Source organism: Oenanthe melanoleuca, chromosome 15 (genome assembly GCF_029582105.1).
Source record: "Oenanthe melanoleuca isolate GR-GAL-2019-014 chromosome 15, OMel1.0, whole genome shotgun sequence".
NCBI lineage: Eukaryota > Metazoa > Chordata > Aves > Passeriformes > Muscicapidae > Oenanthe > Oenanthe melanoleuca.
In genome coordinates, this window is record NC_079349.1 from 702,931 (window position 1) to 723,228 (window position 20,298).

Consider the following 20,298-nt stretch of genomic DNA (forward strand, 5'->3'; position numbering starts at 1 on the left):
ACAAATGTATGTATTTCACTGGCAGTAAATTGGGCTTCAGTACGTTTCAGCATCGCTGTGTTCCTTTGGAGCTGAAAACTGAAACTATTAAGCCAAAAGAAGTGATTGCCTCAAACCCTAATATAGACTGGGGAGAGGAGAATGGAGCTGCAGGCAGGTAGGAAATGACACCTGGTTGCAGCTGAACCCCAGGGATCTGATGGGGCTTTTGGTTTAGAGTGTGGCTTGGGATTGTTTTTCCCTCTCTAATTCATGGCTGGTGCAGTCAGAGTGTTTTCCAGCACCTCCTGCCTCTGCAGCCAGAGCCAGCTGCTCGTGGATGGAGCTGTGCTCTTGGAGAGGAGGAGCTCCTGAAATTGGGTTATGGAGAAGGAGAAGGCAAATCTCAGGGTGGGGACTGCAGAGATGGGAGTGGGATTCACACTTTGAATGTCTGCAGGTTGCAGGGCAGAGCCAGGGTGGGAGAGCAGCAATTCCAGCAGCTCCCAAATCCCCTCCCTGTGGCTGTTGGCTTGCTGAAACCTCCTCTGTGACCTTTGCAAGTCCAGGATCCTGATGGGACTTGAAGCATTTTTGCTTTCAAAGTGACTTCAGAGGACGTGAAACTTGTAAGAAGAACATTGAAAGTGTCTTGCTGGAATTAATTCTGAGCTGACTTATACCCAATTTCATTCAAATCAGACAGTGCAGATGAGAGCTGGCAATTTGCATAGACACAGTAATTTGGAGAGGGCGTGCAGAAGAGCTTTTTAAAATCCACATGGAGTTCGTGTCCTCAGTCTCTGAGCATGGGTAAAGTCTAGGAAATTCTGAATTCTAAGTCCTTTTGTTTTTTCCCCCCCTCTGACTCTTGTTTGCTCAAGTCCAATTATTCAGAACCAAAATATCCCATTATATCATGGGCTAAATAGGCACACTTTGCAGCTGTGTTGGGAGATGGATGAGCATTTGAAAATGTGACTCTCCCATATTGCTGTATTATCATTAGTTTGAGTGTGTGCTGCAAATAACATTTTGAAGACCAGGTTTCCTTTTGACTTTGCATGAGACGTAGGAATTATTGAAATAATGAGCTAAAGTCTTATTTTGAATTGCATTGTTTCTTTAAATGATATTTTGCTATAAATTTCAGTTTTGTCTAATGTTGCATTTAGCCATCTTTGGTTTGCAGCAGGTAATAGTCTTTTCCTGCATCACCACTACCAGTAGCAGCTTCAGTTTTAATTAATTCCCTGTTCTGAGCAGAGCACATCTGAAGGCAGAGCCATGGCACTGATCAGTCAGTGCTAACCAAATATGATAATAACTCTCTGATAAGGGGTGTCACACCCAGTGACCCACTTTCCACATTTCACTCTGACTTTGCTCTGCTTCAAGGACAAACTTAATGAACATTTGACATCAGGTAATTCATTCCAGCTGCAGGTACAGGTGGGGTTTCCTGAGAGCTCTGCCTGGTGCTGGATTCCCCAGTGCTGTCCTGGCTTCTCCCCCCTCCAGAGTGCATTTCCTGGGCAGGTGGGATGAAAGTTAATTAGTGCAGAACACACACATGTGCAGGGATGGCTCTGTCAGAAACACCTTCCTGGAGGGAAGGGCTTCAAATTAGCCTTCAGGAGGGCCTGTCAGATTTTTTTTTTCTACTTTTCTTTTTCACTGTCTGCCATTTTAGTAAATCTCCTCTAGCAGTCACTCCCAGACTACCAGGCAGATATTTCTGGAAGAGGAAGAATTTCTTTATTGAGCAGAAAAGCTTGGGGCTGGTTTATTGCCCTTTGTGCTGGTGCAGATAGCCCTGCCTGGCTCTGCCCCGTGCAGGTGTGCCACAGGTGTGCCAGGTGCCCCAGCCAGCACCAGCTCTGCTCCCAAAACTCAGGAGGAGGTGGCAGGAGAAGCCTCTCCAAAGGGAGCTGCTCCCACACTCCCCATCCCCATGGGCTGAACAGAGGAGGAGACTTCAGAGCCTGATGGATTTAGTGGTTTTTTTTCCCCAAATTAGCCCTGTAGGTCTCAAAGATGCTTTCAATATTAGCAAATAGGGATTCCTAAAACACATTAGGAGGTTTTTGTCACTCAGATATGGATGAATTACAAGCTTTGCTTGTAGATTTTATACAATCCTAATAGACTGTAATCCTTGTAATACGACAGGTTTGTGCCTGAGATTACTAAAATATTTATCCCTGGCATCTTTCCTTTTCAGTACATTTGTTTTCTCTCTCTTAAGTGAAAGCAATACATGGACAGCAAACCAGAGGTGTTTCATCAGTCTCTTATCAGCAGCCAGCACTAAAGCCAACAAGAAAGGTTTGGGGTTTCAATAACAGTTATTGCACTGTGCTTTCTGTATTTCCTGACAAAGGCAGTTCCAAGAGAACCTCTGTAGCCACACAGAGGAGACTAACACTTGCTTTTTCCAATTTAGAACAGCCTGTGCTCAAACATCTTTGTTCCCCCAGCCCCACACTGACCTTCTGCAGCTCTGCACTGTCACCTTGGGGTCCCCAGGTTTGGGGCTCTTTGTCCCCACCCCAGCACCTGATAAAGATCAGATTTAGACCCAGGTTTGAACACTCCCATGAGCTGTCAGTCCCTGCCAGGTTGTTTTTGTGTGGTTTTGCTCTTTGCTGGGAGCACGTGTGTGGTGTCACCAGCAGCTTGCTGGCACTGGGGCTGGTGGCAGGGGCTGCAGTTTAATTAGTGTCTGTCTAACGAGCCTGGAGCTGCTGTTCAGAGCCCTGGGGATGCCCACAGAGCCACCTTTGGTGTGGGCTCAGGATGGGGCTGCAAAGGGAGCTCCTGGGGAAGAACCAGCATGCAGAACACTCAGTGTCCCTCATTTCACTGGGAGCTCTGGGCTGGCTCCTCAGTGCCCTGCTTGTTGATTGATCCTCTGCCTCTCTGCAATTTGGGAATAAAACAGTGATTTGCAGAGCAGTAGTGCTGTGCACGTGTTTTGTGCAGGAGAAATCCCAGCTACAGCTGGGAAAATGTTCTTTGTGAAGCAGATCTGCCTTTCCCCTGCCTTAAACTCATTAAAAACCCCAAACCCACTGAAACACTCAAAAGGTGAGAGTGCTGTTGGTGCCACATCAGTGTGGTGTTGGCTTCTGTCTATTAAAAAAGCTCCACTCAATTGTGTGGGTTTTTCAGAATTTTGAGTTTTAACCCAGTTACCCAAATACCCACATGGGTCATACCTGAAACTGTGGGTCACGTCCCTTGGAGTTTAAAGAACGAGGGGAAAGTCAGTGTTTGATAAACTGATGATTTAAATTATTTTCTGGGCTCCTTTCCTGCAGTTTTTCTCTCCCCATCTTTTCTTCAGGCTCGTGTTTCATCACTCTCATCACTTCATCATCCAGCTGTTGTGGTGATGTTTCAATTGCCTGCTGAAACAGCTTTTATTCTCCAGTGGGTTTTGTCCTACCAGCTGGCAGCTGGGATACAATCTTTTTCCTTCCAAAAACAACTGTATAGTGGTCACTTCTTCCTAGACTATTTTAAAACATAGCAAATGATTTGGAGTGTTAATGTTTTTGGCTGATTGCTGCTGGGCTTTTGCTGCAGAACTAAAAAATGTCAGTCCTTGCCACAAGTCACATTCCTGCATGTCTGCTCATTAAAACTTTTAAACCTCTCTATTTTCAACAGAGCAAATTGCTGCCTAAAATTCTGATGCTTTAAACCCGGTGTCCAAGGCTACAAGGTTTTAATACAAAAGAGAAGAAAAATTCATGAATTCTCACTCAGTTTTAAGTTCCCCTATTCTGTTTGATGGTGTTTGACTTTGAGCACTGATGAAGGACAGTGGGAGTTCTCACCCATTTGAGTCCCACAGGAGGGTCCTTAGAACAATTGTGTGCTGGGACAAGAAGCCTCTCACTCCTTCTCATCTTTCTTACATTGAAATGCACAAATAGAACAAAGCAGTCCAAGGATATGCAGGAAGTTTGAGGCTGAGAGGAGAGGAGTTATTGTTTTTTTCAGGATTTATATGTGGAGAGGATTACCAGCTGCCTTTGTGTTCCTGCACAGTAGCTCTGTCTTGGAGAGCAATCAACAGGGTTTTGTGGTTTGTGTTAAATGATCTCTTCTGCTTGTGTGGATCAGCCAAGCCTTCTCCTGTGGCTCTCCCAAGATTAAATCAGAACCAGAAGTGTGCTCTGACTTGCACTGGAGTCACTGCTGCAGCTGGATTCTGACAACCCTGCGTGTGCCCTACATTAAGGGCACAGGATCATTTTGAGCAGTGTCATTTTTGTATTAACTGAACTCCCTTCTGCCTCAGTGGCTTCACTGAGCTGTTGGGCTCTGCCTGCAGCAGAACTCCTTCCTACTATTTAGCAAATGTTGCTTTGGTGGCCACTGGTGCAGATGACAGAAAGGTGGTTAAATGTGGCACTACAGAGCTGCAGTGCTCAGCCTGGATTTTATGTATATACAAAAATTCCTATTTGAAATGCTCAGTGAAAATCTATTTTATGCCAACACTGCTCTTTGGAGCAATGCAGGCTTTCTTCTCCATTGAAGAATCTGCACTCTTTATTTATACACTTTTTTTCCATTCTCTTGACTGCAGCCCTGGTGCTGTAAACATTAACTAATGTCACCAGGAATCAGCAGAGCTGCTCCCAGGAGGGAGGAAGCACCTTTGCAGAAAAGGCTTTGCAGGCTCAGGATTTTTGCAGCAGGGTTTCTGTGTCTGAGGTGCTGCTGTCTGAACATGTGACATGCATGTCACTGAGTGAAGGACAGGCACAGCACACACAGATCCCTGGGGTTCACACCTGGGCCAAGCTGGTGTAAATGTCCCAGTGCTGTCAGTGGCTCCTGTGTCACCTCCTGGAGGGAGCAATGGATGAGAATTCCTGTGAAAGGGAACTGTTCACGATTCCTGTGATGTCCAGAAGATGATTTTATCTGCAGCTGTGAGAAGTTGCTAGGGAACAGAGCAGACTGGTTTTTGCTGATGGCTCTTGGTTAGTGCTGTGGAGCAATGTTCCTTCTGCTCTCAGCAATGCTGCTGCCTCATTCTGCTGAGGATGTGACTTGGAAACCCTTCAGCACTGCCCTGCTGCTGGAGTTTGAGGTGAACTTTCTAGTAAAGAAGGTTTTTTGGTCACCTCCAGCACCAGCAGCCCGTTCCCCAGGAGTGCTGGGGTTCCCAGGTTCACTGGGAAGGTCTGGAAGGACAGTGGGCTCACACAGCATCTGTTGGGTTCAGCCCCTGCAGCAGAGGACAGGAACACTTCTGGGGGTTCTGGATGGTATCTGTGGCTGCTGGTACATTTTAGGCTCAGCTAGAAGCCCTGGCTCTAAGATGGACACTCCTTGTCACTGAGAATCAGGCACAGCTGGAGGGTTGGGGTGGTGGCTGATTGAGGAGTCAAAATTCCTCTAGTTTTCATTGCTAGCAACATCCCTCCATTCAATTCTTGTGAAAAGGTCACTGGCCTCAAGGAGTGTCTGCAGCCCTTAAAAAATGGCCTTACTGTGCACCCTCAGAACAAGAGGCCCTGTACCAGGCACTGCTTTCAGATAAAACCAAAGAATTGGTTTGACCAGCCCCATTGCTCCTTGGGCTGTATAGAGAATATAAAGGTCTATTCCTATTTCTGCAGCTCTTTGGGAGGCTCATGGTGCACATGACTTTTTGTTTGGGTTTTTTTCCCCCTCCTTTTTCTGTGCTTAATGTTCTCAGCCAGTTCAAGTGAACCATAAGAACTCCCCTACTTGTTGCTTTAGCAGAGATGTGTCTGTACACACAGACACTGAGCAGTGCAGGGTTCCCTGGGCTGTGCAGCTCACCTCCATCCCCTGCTGCCTGCTCAAGGATGTGCTTGTCACCTCTGAAATGGGGCAGATGCCACTTTGCTTTCACTGCACAGAATGCCCAGCGCTGTGGTTTGTTTTTCCTGTCTTCTCTTAAATCCAAGTCTAATTTTAAAAAATTGCTGGTTGCACAAGCTGTGCTGTTAGCAGCTTCGCTGCTGTTTGGCCAGGAATAAAAGGGATGTGCTGCATTGTTTGCTTTCTTACAAGCAATTTAGAAAGATTTCAGACCCTACATAATATTTTTTGCATTTATTTTGGAAACAGTGCTTTGAAGCAGTCCACGGGGCTCCCAACCACTTTAAATCAGCAGGCAGCACTATTTATCTTTGCCTTTCATTTTTGTAAGCAAACACCTTCCTGCACAGCCTTGAATACAGAAATGATTTCTGTGCTCTGGCTGCTCTGTCCTGCAGGGGAAGGGGCTGGGGAGGATCTCCCTCCTCCTCCTCCTGCCCTGAGCATCCTGAGCAGCCCAGAGATGCAGGAGGGGCAGCAGCTTGGTGAAAACCCTGCTCCTGACCTTTCTGTCTCCTTGGGAGCCCCAGGGTGACTCCTGCTGCCTCCCTGGGACACACAGGGCATTTTTTAGCTTGAGTGTCTCTGGAGCTCTGCTTCCTGAGCTTCACCTAATTCAGGGTCTTTCTGAAAAAAAAGATTAAATTCTGCTTCCCACTGAGGATGTGGCCCTCACTGCCTTGTTTGGTGAGTAAATAGAGGTCAGAGCTGCAGACTGTTTCTGCCCTAAATCCATTTGTATGCATCCTTTCCTTTTGGCTCTCCAGAGACTTGTGTGGTTTACATCTCACAAAACATGTTTTTAACAAGGACTTTGTTTGAAAGGCACAGGAATAAAATCTGAATGCATGTGTGCAGGTATCTGCACCTGTGTGCATGCACACAAACTCCAACCACAACAGGCAATTTTTGGCAGCCCACGAGATCCACATACAAACCTATTTTATTTAACTCCTGGTATGCACAGTTCAATTTCTGAAGCCTAAACAGGCCTTGTGCCCTTTCACTAATTAAATTGCATTATAAGTCCACCTGGGCTGTGTTTCTGTAATATCTCTGTTTGAATGACAGTGGCTGGGTGTCTGTGTGGAATGGGTTTTCCTCCTGAAATGTTAATTAGGTGGAGAATGTGTTATGCTTTGCAAAAGCTGCATTGCAAACCCATAGATAAACAGATTGATTTAATTTTAATCTGCTTTCATGGTGATGCATAATGATAACTGGTTTCTGTCTCACAGGGCTGAAAACCACAGACCTTAATAAGAGTTTGTGGCTATATCATACAGCTTTAAATAGCTTCTGTTGTGCTAGACCGCTCTCCATAAATTATTCTAACTCCATCAGCATCTCAGGGACTCCCCATTCTCTTCTGCTGTGGATTTTCAATCAGTGGAACTATTAGTGTAATCTGAAGAAACTTGGAGGTATCTTCTCTGAAAACAACTGACAACACTGGTTTGTACATCAAGTATTCAGTGGGGAGAGCAGAGCCAAAAAAAGCCTTGCAGCAGCAGCCAGCTCTGCAGAGCAAATCATGGCATCCAAACCCTGCCTTTTATCAGCCTTGCCAAAATTAATTAGGGAATTAAAGCCAGACATTCAGATGGTTGGTGTGGAGTGTCTTACCACATGAGGTATTTTTTGTGATCTGCCTTTCCTGGTGGACTGAGAAAGGTGCAATTCACCTCAGCCAGGTCTAGAACAGTTGGTTTAAATGGGCCCTTCTCAAATAGTGCCTTCCACTGAGAGAGTTTCAACTTTAAAGGTTTCTTCCTGATGGGGAAATAATTTTTGGGTTTGATGGTTTAAATTTCCCCAGGGATTCATGGTAGATACAGATCCAGAAAGCCTTTGTACACTTGTTTTTCATGTGCTCACAGCAAATATGCTTTAAGTGACAAAAAGGGCTGAGTTGTGCCTGTTTTCTCAATGACATGCACGTTTTATTTTTGACTGATGTTCAAAGAGCCTCTTCAGGCTCAAATTCTGCCTTATATTGGCTTCAGCCATAAAAAGCAATGAAACTGCAGAGGGAGGCAAAAGAAGACTGTGACCTTAAAGTGCATAAATTTAGCATCACCCTGATGCTGTACATAAAATGGGAAATGGAAATGCTGGGAACACAAATTCCAGGCAGCTCTCCTCGTGCTGTGCAGTGGTTCCTTTGGTCTAATATGGGAATAGATTCTGGCCCAAGGATGGTTTTTCAGGGAGACTGGAAAGGCAAAGGGAGTGTGCTGGATTACCTCAGGGTTTTGTTTTCACTGGGAGTCTTGGCTTCATGCTTCCCCCATCAGTGTTGTGAGTCTGGTGACCTCTCCAGCATCCCTCACTCCCACCCCAGTGCTGTTCAGAGCTTAGCAGCTCCTCTGGCATTCCCAAACCTGCTGTCCCACATTGCCTTCGGTTCTGCACTCCAGAATTCAAAACAAACTCTGTCCTGAAGTAAAGCCAGACCGTTTGTTGCAGTTTTCCATTGTTTTGTGATATTTTTGTGCATTTGAGTGTGGCTCTTTGAGCACCGAGGCTCAGGGAGGGGAGGAGGCTGTGTGCAGGCAGTGAAACATCAGATGTAAATGTCAGAGCCAAATGTTCCAAACCAAACAGCCCCAGTGAACCAACACAGAGCTGAGAACGACCCGAGACCCTGCAGAGATGTCTGCAGTTAATGTACTCCCAGCATTAACAGGGATCACTCTGCACTGACACAGGAACCACAGCCGGCTCCCGGGGAACCCTGTCAGCACATCCACAGCTCAGTCATGCCACAATTGCTGTCTGCATTCATTTCAGATCCCAGGGCGCCATCTGGCCCCACACCACCTGCTTCTCAGGCACGACATTTAATTCTGGTCTGGAGAAGGACCCTGAGGGGGTTTGGCAGCTCCTGTTGGTGTCTGGAGGGGGCTGGTGGAGCCTTTCAGCTCCTTCCAGGCTCAGGGAGCTCAGACAAGGTGTTTGCAGGTCCAAGAGCACCAATTTGGCCTTGCATCAGGAGAGAATGTCGCTGGTAGGAGCCTGTGTGAGGAGCAACCCTGGCATTGTCCCCAGCCAAAACAGGCTCAGGGCAATGAGAGATGGACAAAAACGGGCTCAGGGCAATGAGAGATGGACAAAAACGGGTTCAGAGCAATGAAAGATGGACAAAAACAGGTTCAGAGCAATGAGAGATGGACAAAAACGGGTTCAGAGCAATGAGATGTTGGGCATTTGCAGGGCAGGGCTGGGAGCCCCTGCAGGGTTTTGTGGTGGGGATGCTGTGATGCTGACTTACATCAGTATGACTCCCCAGTGAGTAAAACCAGACCTGGTTTGTTTCATGCCAAGAGAAGATGTGGTCAGGTCCATTTCTGCTCCCATTTTGCTTATCTTTGGTGTGAGATGGGTGAAGGAGTGGGCATTGGCAAAGGGAGGCTCTGCACCTCTTCAGTGCTGGGTTAAGGCCAGGCTCTGGGCACCAAGAAACACTGAGGATAAACTGAAATAGAACCTCCTTCCTGTTATTTCTGAAATGCTTTGGGGAGATGCAGTGACAAGGCAAGCTGAGAGGCTGTGTGATGTCTGGTGGGTGCCCAGGAGCTCTCAGAAATGCCCCTCTGTACTCAATTTATCTGCCACCTTCTCCTGCCACGGTGACAGGCTGACAGCCAGCGGGAACAGGGTGTTAACAGCTCCCTTTTCTCTCTCTCCTTTGATGTTGAAAACAGCTCTCTTCCTCACAAGGAGCGTGAAAGGTTCCCACAGATCTTTGCCCCGACCACTTACAGTAATGAAAAACGAGCTGCAGTGTCACAGGTCTAAAGCATCTTTATTTAGACCTGTCCAGGGCTCAGACTGCCTGTTTATTTGTACTCGGGGCTGGAAAGGGGAGGGTGCCACACTGGTGTGAACTGGTCTGGTCTCTGTGTGACACTGGTGTGATATTTGTGTGCTGCATGCAAGGCACTGATGGAGGGAGCCTGGCCTGGGCAGTGCCCACCCTGGGGCAGGGCGTCTGTGTCATGTACAGCCCTGGTTCTGATGTCCTGTCTGTCCCCAGGGTTGTGTGACCTGTCCCAAGGCTGTGTGTAACCTGTGTCTGTCCCCAGGGCTCTGTGTGTGTTCTGTCCCTGTCCCCAGGGCTGTGTGTGTTCTGTCCCTGTCCCCTGTGTGTGCCCTGTCCCCAGGGCTGTGTGTGCCCTGTCCCCAGGGCTGTGTGTGTTCTGTCCCTGTCCCCAAGGCTGTGTGTGTGTTCTGTCCCTGTCCCCAAGGCTGTGTGTGCCCTGTCCCCAGGGCTCTGTGTGTGTTCTGTCCCTGTCCCCAAGGCTCTGTGTGTGTGTTCTGTCCCATCCCCTCGCTCCCAGAGCACACACTCAGGGACACTGTGCCCTGCTCTCAGCAGCTCTCTGTGGAGCTGGGGTCTCTCAGCTGCTGTTCCCCTCTCCCAACACTTCAGTACCCATCTCTGAGCCATTCCCAGCCCTGGCAGGGCTGAACACTGGTTGTAAACTGCAGAGTCTGGGAGATGCTGAACCAGACACTCTGATAAATGAGAGAGGACGTGGGCTGTGTTTAAATTGGAGTTGCAGCCTCCTCCATCACTGGAGTAAACCACAGCATTTACTGGGTCATGGGACAGGATTGGGAATCACTATCTGTATGCACTTAACTAATGCATTTCCTTGATTTCAGTTGTGATGTATTGATTCTGGGAGTTCCTTCTGTGGTTTTTCTTTGCTTCTGCCTTGCCTTGATTTGTACCCTGCCAGCAGTGACAGTTTTCAGGGATGGGGGCTCCCAAGGGCTTTGTTTGCTGGGATTGATTTGGTGCAAGCAGAGCCTGGCTCAGTGATGTGTGAGCAGTGATCCAGAGGTAAATAACAGCCAGGAAGGTGTTTGCTTGGATGGGCTCCATGTTTGAAAAGCAACAACAACCCCAAACCAGCCACAATCCAAATGCTGATCCCTTCCCTTCCTCCTCTGCCCAAAACAGGCTCTGCCCAAAGTGAAGTGATGGGCACAGAACACTCCAGGGACTCCACTTGCTGCAGCCTCACGTTCTGAGCAAACTTACAACGTGTTGTGCTCAGGTTGTTAACTGGGAGCAAAGAGATGGAGAAGCTGGGAAGAGTCAGGCTGAGCAGAGGCTGCCTGAGGGGTCAGACCCTGTGTGCCCTGGGACACCCCAAACAGCTGAGAAAGCCACTGAGCTCTCACCTCAGGTGTGCTCAGCTGCTTCTGTTGGCAGAAAACACACCTTGAGTTGTTACTGACCCTGTTCCACCCTGCCCATTCCCTGGTAATTGCAAACTGCTGCTGCCACAGTAAATGGAGTGAATAAAATTCTGCAATTGCCCAACAGTGGAAAACACAGCACTGGAGGAAAAAAAAACTATCTCCTGGGATTGAGGAATTGGAGTTTCTGTGCTAATTATAGAAGGATATTAATCTGGTTCCTCCAAATGAGTTCCTAACCTCTAATTCTGCAGAAAAGAGCAAACTCATGTTACTGTTTTCAGTAAAATCAGGGGACTGGAGCAGTTCACAGATGACTCAATGAGACCTTATCCCTTCTGAGAAATCCTGATCCATGGGCTGTTTGCCCCAAGGATCTGCATTTGTTTTGAGGCATTAGAAATCAGTACAGGGTGGCAGTTTGTCGTTGGATAAAGTGAGTGCCAAGGATAAACAACCTCAGCTTGTCCTGCTGGTTTTGTGTCCATTTTTCTGGCATTTAAAGGAGCCCAGTTAGAAAGTAAGAGGATGGTATGTGTCTGTGCTTGTACACTTATTTTTCTATAGCTTTTAAAGCTTTTTACAGTATAAGTGAGGCTTTTCTTCAATTTTCAGTGTGTGTGTGCTGGCTGAGCAGTCCTGAGACCCTGCTCAGCTTTTCAATTACAGTGCAGCCACTGCAGGTGTGCCAGCTGAGCAAGGCATCCCCTGCTATGGTCTGAGGCTGTTTCCCTTGATTCCATGCCAGTGTTGTTAATAAAATGTGTGACAGCAGAGCTGCTGTGCAGTCAGCACTGGCAGAGCTGAGGGGCCAGGCTGGCAGCAGCAGCTCCAGGGAGGGGATGAGTTCCTTAATCCCAAATTAATTACCAAGTTAAGGAGCTGAGCCCCCAGCCCTGCCAGCAGAGCAGGGGTCATTGCTCTGTCCTGCCTGAGCTGTGCCCAGCAGTTCTGTGGAGCAGGAAGGCAGGACCAGCTGCCAGTCCCCAGGAACTTGTTTCATAGCTTTGAATTTGATTGTGGCTAGTTTAATTTTTTTTTTCAAATTATTTGATGCCAGACATTATAGTAGGGGGTCTTTATATGGCTGTTTGTGGTGGATTTTTTTGGTTTGGTTTCTTAACTTTACTTGGTTTGTATTTTGTAAAGTATTTAACTTTACTTTCGTTTGATATATTAACTTTTTCTTGGTGGGTTGGGTCCTTTTCCTTTGTTTCTTGGGTTCTTGAGTTCTTTTCTTGGTTTTGTTTTGGTCATTTGAGACTTGATGATGATGATGTTGATGGTGAGATTTATATGAATTTTTGATCTGCAGAAGGAAATAGATTTTCTGTTTTCCATTCCCATTCTGCAACATTGACCTGTCTTTAAATGCCTTCACCTGGCATGTGGATGTTCCTTTTGAATCACAGCTCTTTGGTTTAATGAATACATTTTTATTTAATGTGCTGCAAGTTCAGAGCACATTTATAAGGACCTGGCTGCATTTGCTTGTGGTTTTCCTGCCCTGAGGTGGAGCAGGAAGGCAGGACCAGGTGCCAGCCCCAGGAATGCTGAAAACACAGCTGAGAAATGTTTCACCCAGCTTGTGTGGCCTTTCTGTGCCTCCCTCTCTGAGACTCCAGGAATGTGTTTCCATTTCCACTCTGCTTTGACCACTGATCTCCTGTCCTGAGGGATGTCTGCTCTGGCAGCAGTGGGGAAATTTGGGGAAATTAGCACAGGAGAACTCGCACAGCATTGGCAGCCTCCATGTGTTAATTCTCCAGGTGTGCTCAGGAAATTGCAGCCACTGCTGTTGAGTCAGAGCTGGAAGAAAGGAGACAAAATCCTTTTTGTTCCAGCCAGCTGGAAGGATCCTTTGGATTTCATTCTGCAAACATCTGTGTGGATCTTGTCCTTCACAGATTTCCTGAGTTTGGGGCAGAGCTGCCAGGGCTGTTTGCAGTTTGCATCTCAGACAAAAACCTCACCTTCCTTTTGGGGTTCCTGCCCAGACCTCAGAACCTGCCATGGCACCAAATGCATTTTGTGTGTGAGATTTTAAGCAAGAATAATTAAACTGTCATTTCCTGACACCTCACAGATGAGCCTTGGCCACAATGGATTTCTTGTAAACACGGAGGAACCAGAAGTTAACACCACCAGGGACTCCTAATTCAGTGATTTGGCCAACATTATATTTAAATTTGTGGGGTAATTCAGTGCTCTGAGGTTTATTTAATAAAGAGAGAGACAGAATTAAAAAATGCCCCACCTCATGAGAGGAATTAAAACAGATATTTGAAAGTGCATTTATCTCCACATTAAGTTCTTCTTCTCCACCTGTGATTAATAAATTCTGGGTTTTATTCTGGTTATTTTTTAAACATGCAGCTCCAGAAGTATTATTGTAGCACATGAGAATAGGAAGTGCCTCTCAGTAGGAGCCAGTCCAGTTTGCCATTTTGGCTTTTCTGTTGTTTAGCCTCTCATACATGGAAACACAGCTCAGAGAAATCTGCTGCTTTAGGAAAAATAAAAATTTTTAAAATTAACTGTTTTTAAGTTCAGAGCTGACAGGAAAATTAAACCCCACATTATTAAAAGAAAATGTTGTGAACTCAGAGAGATGATGAAGATAAGAGCAAAGATAAGGATTGTAATGTTTGAGTAATCCAGAGAGGGAGGAGAGAAAGGGCAGATTTTGCTTGCAATGAGGCCTAGCAATGGCTCTTCACTCCAGCACCCAAACCTCTTCTTTTTACACCAAAAATGGAATTTCTGCCCCAATCCAGTAACTTGTAGCCAGGAGGGAGCTTTAACATGTCCCACAGTGTGAGGATCCCTCACTCCAGCTCTGACTGAAGCTGCCATTACCATCAGCTCAATCAGATTTCTCCTTGATATAATTTCTCCCAAACATGAAACTCTTAATTAATAATTAATATAATTAATAAACTCTTAATATAATTAATTAACCCTTAATCAACTCTTAATAATTCAATTCTCTCCTCTCCTTGTCCTGCTGTTGAGCTCTCAGTGAGCAGTGGTGTTTTCTGAATGGTGAAAGCAGAGCTGCCACTTGCTGTGTGATGCTGAAACATCTCCCTGTCGTCCTAGGGCCAAGGTGAAGAGAGGAGTGAAGGTTTCCAGCGTGAGAGCCAGCAGCCCCCAGCTGTGGGACATCAGGGACAGCCTGGACCCCTCTGGGAAACCTGCAGCAGCTGTGGTGCTGTGCCAGAGGAAACCTGCTGCTGCCAACAGGTGGGTGCTGCCCAGCAGCCCTGGCAGCTGTTGGTCCTGCCAGAGCATTTCAGTCATTCTCATCCCTGTTCCTGTGCTTTGTTTTGTGCTGCGCTGCTCAACCCACCACGCACACGTTAGCAGTGCTCAGAGGAAGTTCAAACCAGCAGGAAATAAAAACTAGCAGCAAATATTGTTGTCACAAATTATTCAGGAGAACTTGTTTCGTGTCTTCAAATTTGATTGTGGCTAGTTTGATTTTTTTAAAATTATTTGATGCCAGACGTTGTATTAGGGGGTCTTTATATGGCTGCTTGTGGTGGATTTTTTTGGTTTGGTTTATTAATTTTACTTGGGGTTTTATTGGTGGGTTGAGTCCTTTTCCTTTGTTTGTTGGGTTCTTGAGTTTTTTTATTGGCTTTGCTTTGGTCATTTGAGACTTGATGATGATGGTGAGATTTATGTGAATTTTTGATCTGCAGAAGGAAATAGATTTTCTGTTTTCCATTCCCATTCTGCAACATTGACCTGTCTTAAGATGCCTTCACCTGGCAGGTGGATGTTCCTTTTGAATCACAACTCTTTGGTTTAATGAATAAATTTTTATTTAATGTGCTGCTTCCTGCTCATTGCTTCTGAAACTGTAAGTCAAGAGCAAATTTATAAGGACCTGAGTGCATTTGCTTGTGGTTGGCATTGCTGTTAGAAAACTTCCCACATTACATGTGTGATTCATGTGTGAAATTGTAAAAAATCTAATAGGGTTTGGGGATTTATTATGTGGTTTATGGTATTTAAGTAAATACCTTCTGTACCTGATAATTAGGAAGTTTCATCTCCTTGCAATCTGTGTGTGTGGAAAAAAAAAAAAAAGATCATGGCAGGAATCACTTTCTCCTTATAATAACTCAGGTTCTGCACAATTCCTTTGCTGTTGTACACTGAATTTTCCTCTCAAATCATATATTGTCACAGATCTGCCTGAATGTCATTGGGCAAAGCAGAAATGTGTTTGTGTGCCAAGGTGGGAGCTTCCAATGCTGAGCACAGCCTGACAGGTTCCTTAAATCCACATTCAAAGCTACTGGAGGAAAGTGTGAATATTTTCATTGACTGAAATGGGCATTGGATGAAAATCAGAGATTACTGCACTGATGGGTTTTCCATCACACTTTATCTCTTTGGGCCCATAGAGTGCCTTTGCCTGATTCCCCTTCCTCAGCAGGAAAATACAAATTCATGGGGGAATTGAATCTTGGCAACTTAACTTCCCTCCACTATTCATCATCCAGTGGCAATCCTTTAGAATGATCCCAGCTACACAAAAAATAAATGATTATGTCATTTTTCACACAGTGGTTGTGGATTCTTGCAGAGTGTAAACATTGCTGGGTGCTTATTAAAAGGAATCTGAGCTCATACACTGGTTTTACTGGGAGGAAAATCCAGGGAGGACAAGGTGTGTGTGTGTACCTGTCCTGTAACTCCAGGTTTGATTTGTTCCATCGAGTTCCCAGCTGGGATTTTCTGGTTTTCTTACTTTTGAGAACTTCTTCTTCTCTCTTTGTAAACAAGTGTTAAATATTTGCAATGCATTGCCCAGTGCATTGTTTTCCTCATTAAATTTAGTCAGGTCTGTTCAGCTATGCAATTCAAAAAGCAAGATCAAGCATTACACAAGGAAAGAGAGTGGAGTGTGCTCTACAGGTTTTGGAAAATAATTTTATCTGTATCTTGACATGTTTGATGTCACCAAATAGGCACAATGGGCAGCAGCTAAATATTGATGTCCCTCACCAAATTTTTTCCTCCATATTTCATTTAGAAATGGCACAAACTCTGTCCGCATGTTCTTTAATTTCTCCTAAAAAGCAGAGGTCTGATCACACGGTGCAAAGGTGGCAGTGTTAATTAAGTGCAGATTCAGAACCTTTGTGTTCCTGATAGTTTTACATGGATCAGAAAATAGTGCTAATAAAGCTAACCCAGTGTGACAAGTGTAATTTCACGGCTTAAGGAGGCACTTGTGCAAGTGACAGACCAGAGCAGAATGGCAGAGCTCCCCTTATCAGGGCTTGAAATATATCCCTCATTTGTTTGGAGAGGTTCTGGCACCAGCAGCTTATCCTAACAGGATTAACATATAAATATTATCACAGCCAGCAGGGTGTTTTCAGATGAATATTAACAGCAAATATTATGATTCTGTCTGAGAATAACTAATTAAGCCCATCTGTCAAATATGATTTGAAGTTCTCGTGCCTGGCTTGACAGTGTTCCAGATTAATGGGGGAGCAATTAGAAACTTCTCCCCAATTCTTCTGCTTGCATTCTCAGGCAGGTACAATTTTGGCACAGAGATCAGAGATGGGGCTGGGGAAACCCTTCAGACACTCACTGAGGCAGAGATGCTGCCTCATCTGTGCCAGCCTTCACTCCTGGCCTCTGGGAGCTGGCTGGCTTTATTTTTAAATTTTATTTTAATTTTATTTAATTTTATTTTTAATTCCTCGTGTTCAGAGGTGAATGGAACAGGGAGGTGAGATCAGGGAGTGCTGAATTTCCTGAGTTATTTTGTGTCTGTGCTGCATTTCCTGAGTGTTCTTTGGGTCAGTGCTGCATTTCCTGAGCTCTCTTGGGTTAGTTCTGCATTTCCTGAGTGTTCTTGGGTTAGTTCTGCATTTCCTGAGTTATTTTGGGTTAGTTCTGCATTTCCTGAGCTCTCTTGGGTCAGTGCTGCATTTCCTGAGCTCTCTTGGGTCAGTGCTGCATTTCCTGAGTGTTCTTTGGGTCAATGCTGCATTTCCTGAGTTATTTTGGGTTAGTTCTGCATTTCCTGAGTGTTCTTTGGGTCAGTGCTGCATTTCCTGAGTTATTTTGGGTCAGTGCTGCATTTCCTGAGTTATTTTGGGTTAGTTCTGCATTTCCTGAGTGTTCTTGGGTTAGTGCTGCATTTCCTGAGTTATTTTGGGTTAGTTCTGCATTTCCTGAGTTATTTTGGGTTAGTTCTGCATTTCCTGAGTGTTCTTGGGTTAGTGCTGCATTTCCTGAGTTATTTTGGGTTAGTTCTGCATTTCCTGAGTGTTCTTGGGTTAGTGCTGCATTTCCTGAGTTATTTTGGGTTAGTTCTGCATTTCCTGAGTGTTCTTTGGGTTAGTGCTGCATTTCCTGAGTTCTCTTGGCTTAGTGCTGCTTCTCACTATTCCTGAGATCAAATACAAAATAATTATAGACAAACTTGGCCATCTCTGAGTAGAACCTTAAAGACAATTTCCTGCCTTATCACCAGCAGTATTTCAGTTATATAATGGATAAGCTTTGCTCAGCAGTTTCCTTTCCCCTTTTCTGGAAATGTAGGAAGGACAGAATTTGTTTTGATGCTTTTCCTCCTCAGTTCTGCTGCACTGGAGGAGTTGCTGCTTTGTGCTGCCTGAAACCAGCTGCTGCTGTCAGAGGAACTGATTTTCAGCTTGAGCTGCAAGTGGCTAAACCAGTTTGTGAGGGTGTGGACACAGTGAGAGACAGTAACAGGATTTTCTGGGCTCTGTCCTGCATTTATTGCTGCAGGTCTCATTCCTTCATGGCACTGTATTTCAGTGCTTAATTTCCTTTAACACTTCTATAACTGAAGAAATTAGCTTGATATTAAATAGTAACAGGGAACAGGAAAATTGCCTTTGATTTTCCTACAGAATATTTTATTTCTATTGCAGTTGGGCCATTGTCCTTAGTGCCCTGTTTCTCTCATTTTCACGTGCAGTTATTAAACATTTCCCTGCTGTAAATGCACTGAGCTATTTCCTCACTCTTACTTGTTGCACAGTACATTTGATGGACTCCCAAGAGTGCTGTAGTCCTAAAACACTTCTGAAGCCAACAAGAGCAACAAATTTAACATAAATAACAGCCTAATGGCCACAATAATTACACTCTGTCTCTTGCTGGTGTTCATCAAAATGCTTCATAAAAGTGGTTTAATGTTTTAGATCACCATTAATTTTTTTTCCTTGCTCCCACGTGCTCACATGACTTTGTCACCTAGAAATGAGTTATTGCTTGGAAAGAGAAATTTCTGCTCTAAAATGAGAGCACAGAATGTGTGATGTAGTAAAAAAAAAAATCCCCTTGTATTTTGTCACATCACATCCTGTGGGAATCATGTGAACTTCACTTTGTCACAATGAAATAAAAGCAAGAAAGAGGTTGCAGAAATCAGACTTTCAGGATGGGATATAACCCAGAGTGATGTTCTCAGAGCTGGGCAGGCCCAGGGGGTGAAGGGCTGGATGCTTTGGGAATTTGGTGGCAGCCTAATGCATTATTTGTTGGTGTGAATTCCAAGCAAAAAAAGATTTCTCCCGTTCATTTTTTAGTCCTGGTTTTATTATTGGGGGAAACAGGAGGGAAGGGAGAAAGGTGACACTTTTATGTGGTTCCAAAACTGCTTTCTGAGAATAATTATTCAGCCCTAAAAAAAATGGTGTGTTCCCTCAGCATTGCTGGTGCTGATGTAATCCATTGGGATATCCATTGTGGGGCAGATAGAAAATGTTGATTTAATTCTGGCAGAGCAGAGTTTAACTCCATTTCTGCTTGGGAGCCATGTGGGTGATGATCAGCTGTGAGCACATGTTCCCTGAGCATTTCAGAGCTTCATGCTGTGTGCACTTTGGGCTGTTCTCTTCCCTTCCTGTGCTATTAGAAACCTCCAGGCCTCCAAGGGTTTGTCTGTTGTGATGATGTGGAAGTGCTGAACATCTCAGAAGTCATGTTTGCACTCCTCTCTTTGAAGGCAATTAGTCACAAACCTCCATTTCTCATTTTAAAATGTGCCCTCAGAGAGAGAACCCCTTGAGATGTTGAGGCAAAATAAATTGGTCTGAACCAAGCCTCAGTGCATTATTTTCCACTCTGACCCACTTTTCCCATTTTTTTAGAAAAGAAAACTATTTTATTTAGCAAGAAATGCAGAATCTTTCTTGAAATCATTCTACTCAGTGCTAATACTCTAGAAAAAAAAAAGTTTATGGATATCATCTTGAATCAAATCAAAAGGAAAGAGATGAAATAACAACCAATTATTAGATAAAGGCATTATTAGCCAACTTTGCCACCTGTTGGTTTGAGACTCATTCATTTAGAAATGAAAATTGCAGAAAGCACTGCAAAGGGGAGAGGTAACTTGGAAGGGGATTTCTCTATCAACTTTTAGGGGTTTAATTCCCTTTCATTGAGAGTTCTTGGCATGAAGAACTGGGGATCAGATAATTTGGGGGAAACAATCTGAACGAGTTTGCCAGAAGTCAGTCACAGAAAAGGGAGTTGATGGCTGTGCTGGGAATTTTGTCCTCTCCTGGTGATGTGCAGGAGTTCTGGGGGCTCTGTCACCCCTGGTAGAGCAGAGACTCTTCTTTCTGTCTGCTGTTGTGATATTTCCAATACTCTGCATAACCTCGTTCCTATTTAGTGTCTGTATTTTTACCCTGGTGTTACTCAGTGTAATAAATATAATTTTAAACTTGAGAAAGAATTATTTCCCTTAAGAACCTTCAGGATTCATCATCATTATGCTTGCTCTGTGTTTGTGGTACTTAGCACTGTAGTTCTTAAACCTTTGGTAGCCCAGAGGCTCAAAATAACAATTCCAGTGGGACAAAAGCAGTTTGCTTTCTATTGCAAGAGACAGCAAGTGAGTAATCTCCTGTCTGTTAAAAATCTAATATTAAATGCAAAAGTGTGTCTTATGAAAATATCTCTAATGGTGCTGTTGATTTTTTTTTTCCCCTTGGTGGAAATCCTGTAAGAAGCAATACTAATTACTGAGAGAGCTGGAAAGTTGAGGGGATGACTTAAAATATGAGCTGAGGCTAGAAATGTGCCTGTTGCTCTTGAGACATGGGAATTCCCATGTTTCACATGAAAAAAATCAATCTGTCACATCCAAATCAGCACACAGCAGAGTGTGGGCCAGGAGGTTAAGGGAATTAACACACTCTGGCATCCTTC

General features: G+C 44.8%; 1 protein-coding gene across 1 annotated transcript in view; it reads left to right on the forward strand.

Moving 5' to 3' along the window:
• The window catches only part of LOC130259837 (transmembrane protein 132D-like), a 179,078-nt gene that overhangs the window by 57,337 nt on the left and 101,443 nt on the right, over nt 1-20,298 (forward strand). Inside the window, exon 3 of the mRNA XM_056504582.1 lies at nt 14,170-14,313. Coding sequence (XP_056360557.1) covers nt 14,170-14,313 — 144 coding nt within the window. The remainder of the gene's footprint in view (nt 1-14,169; nt 14,314-20,298) is intronic.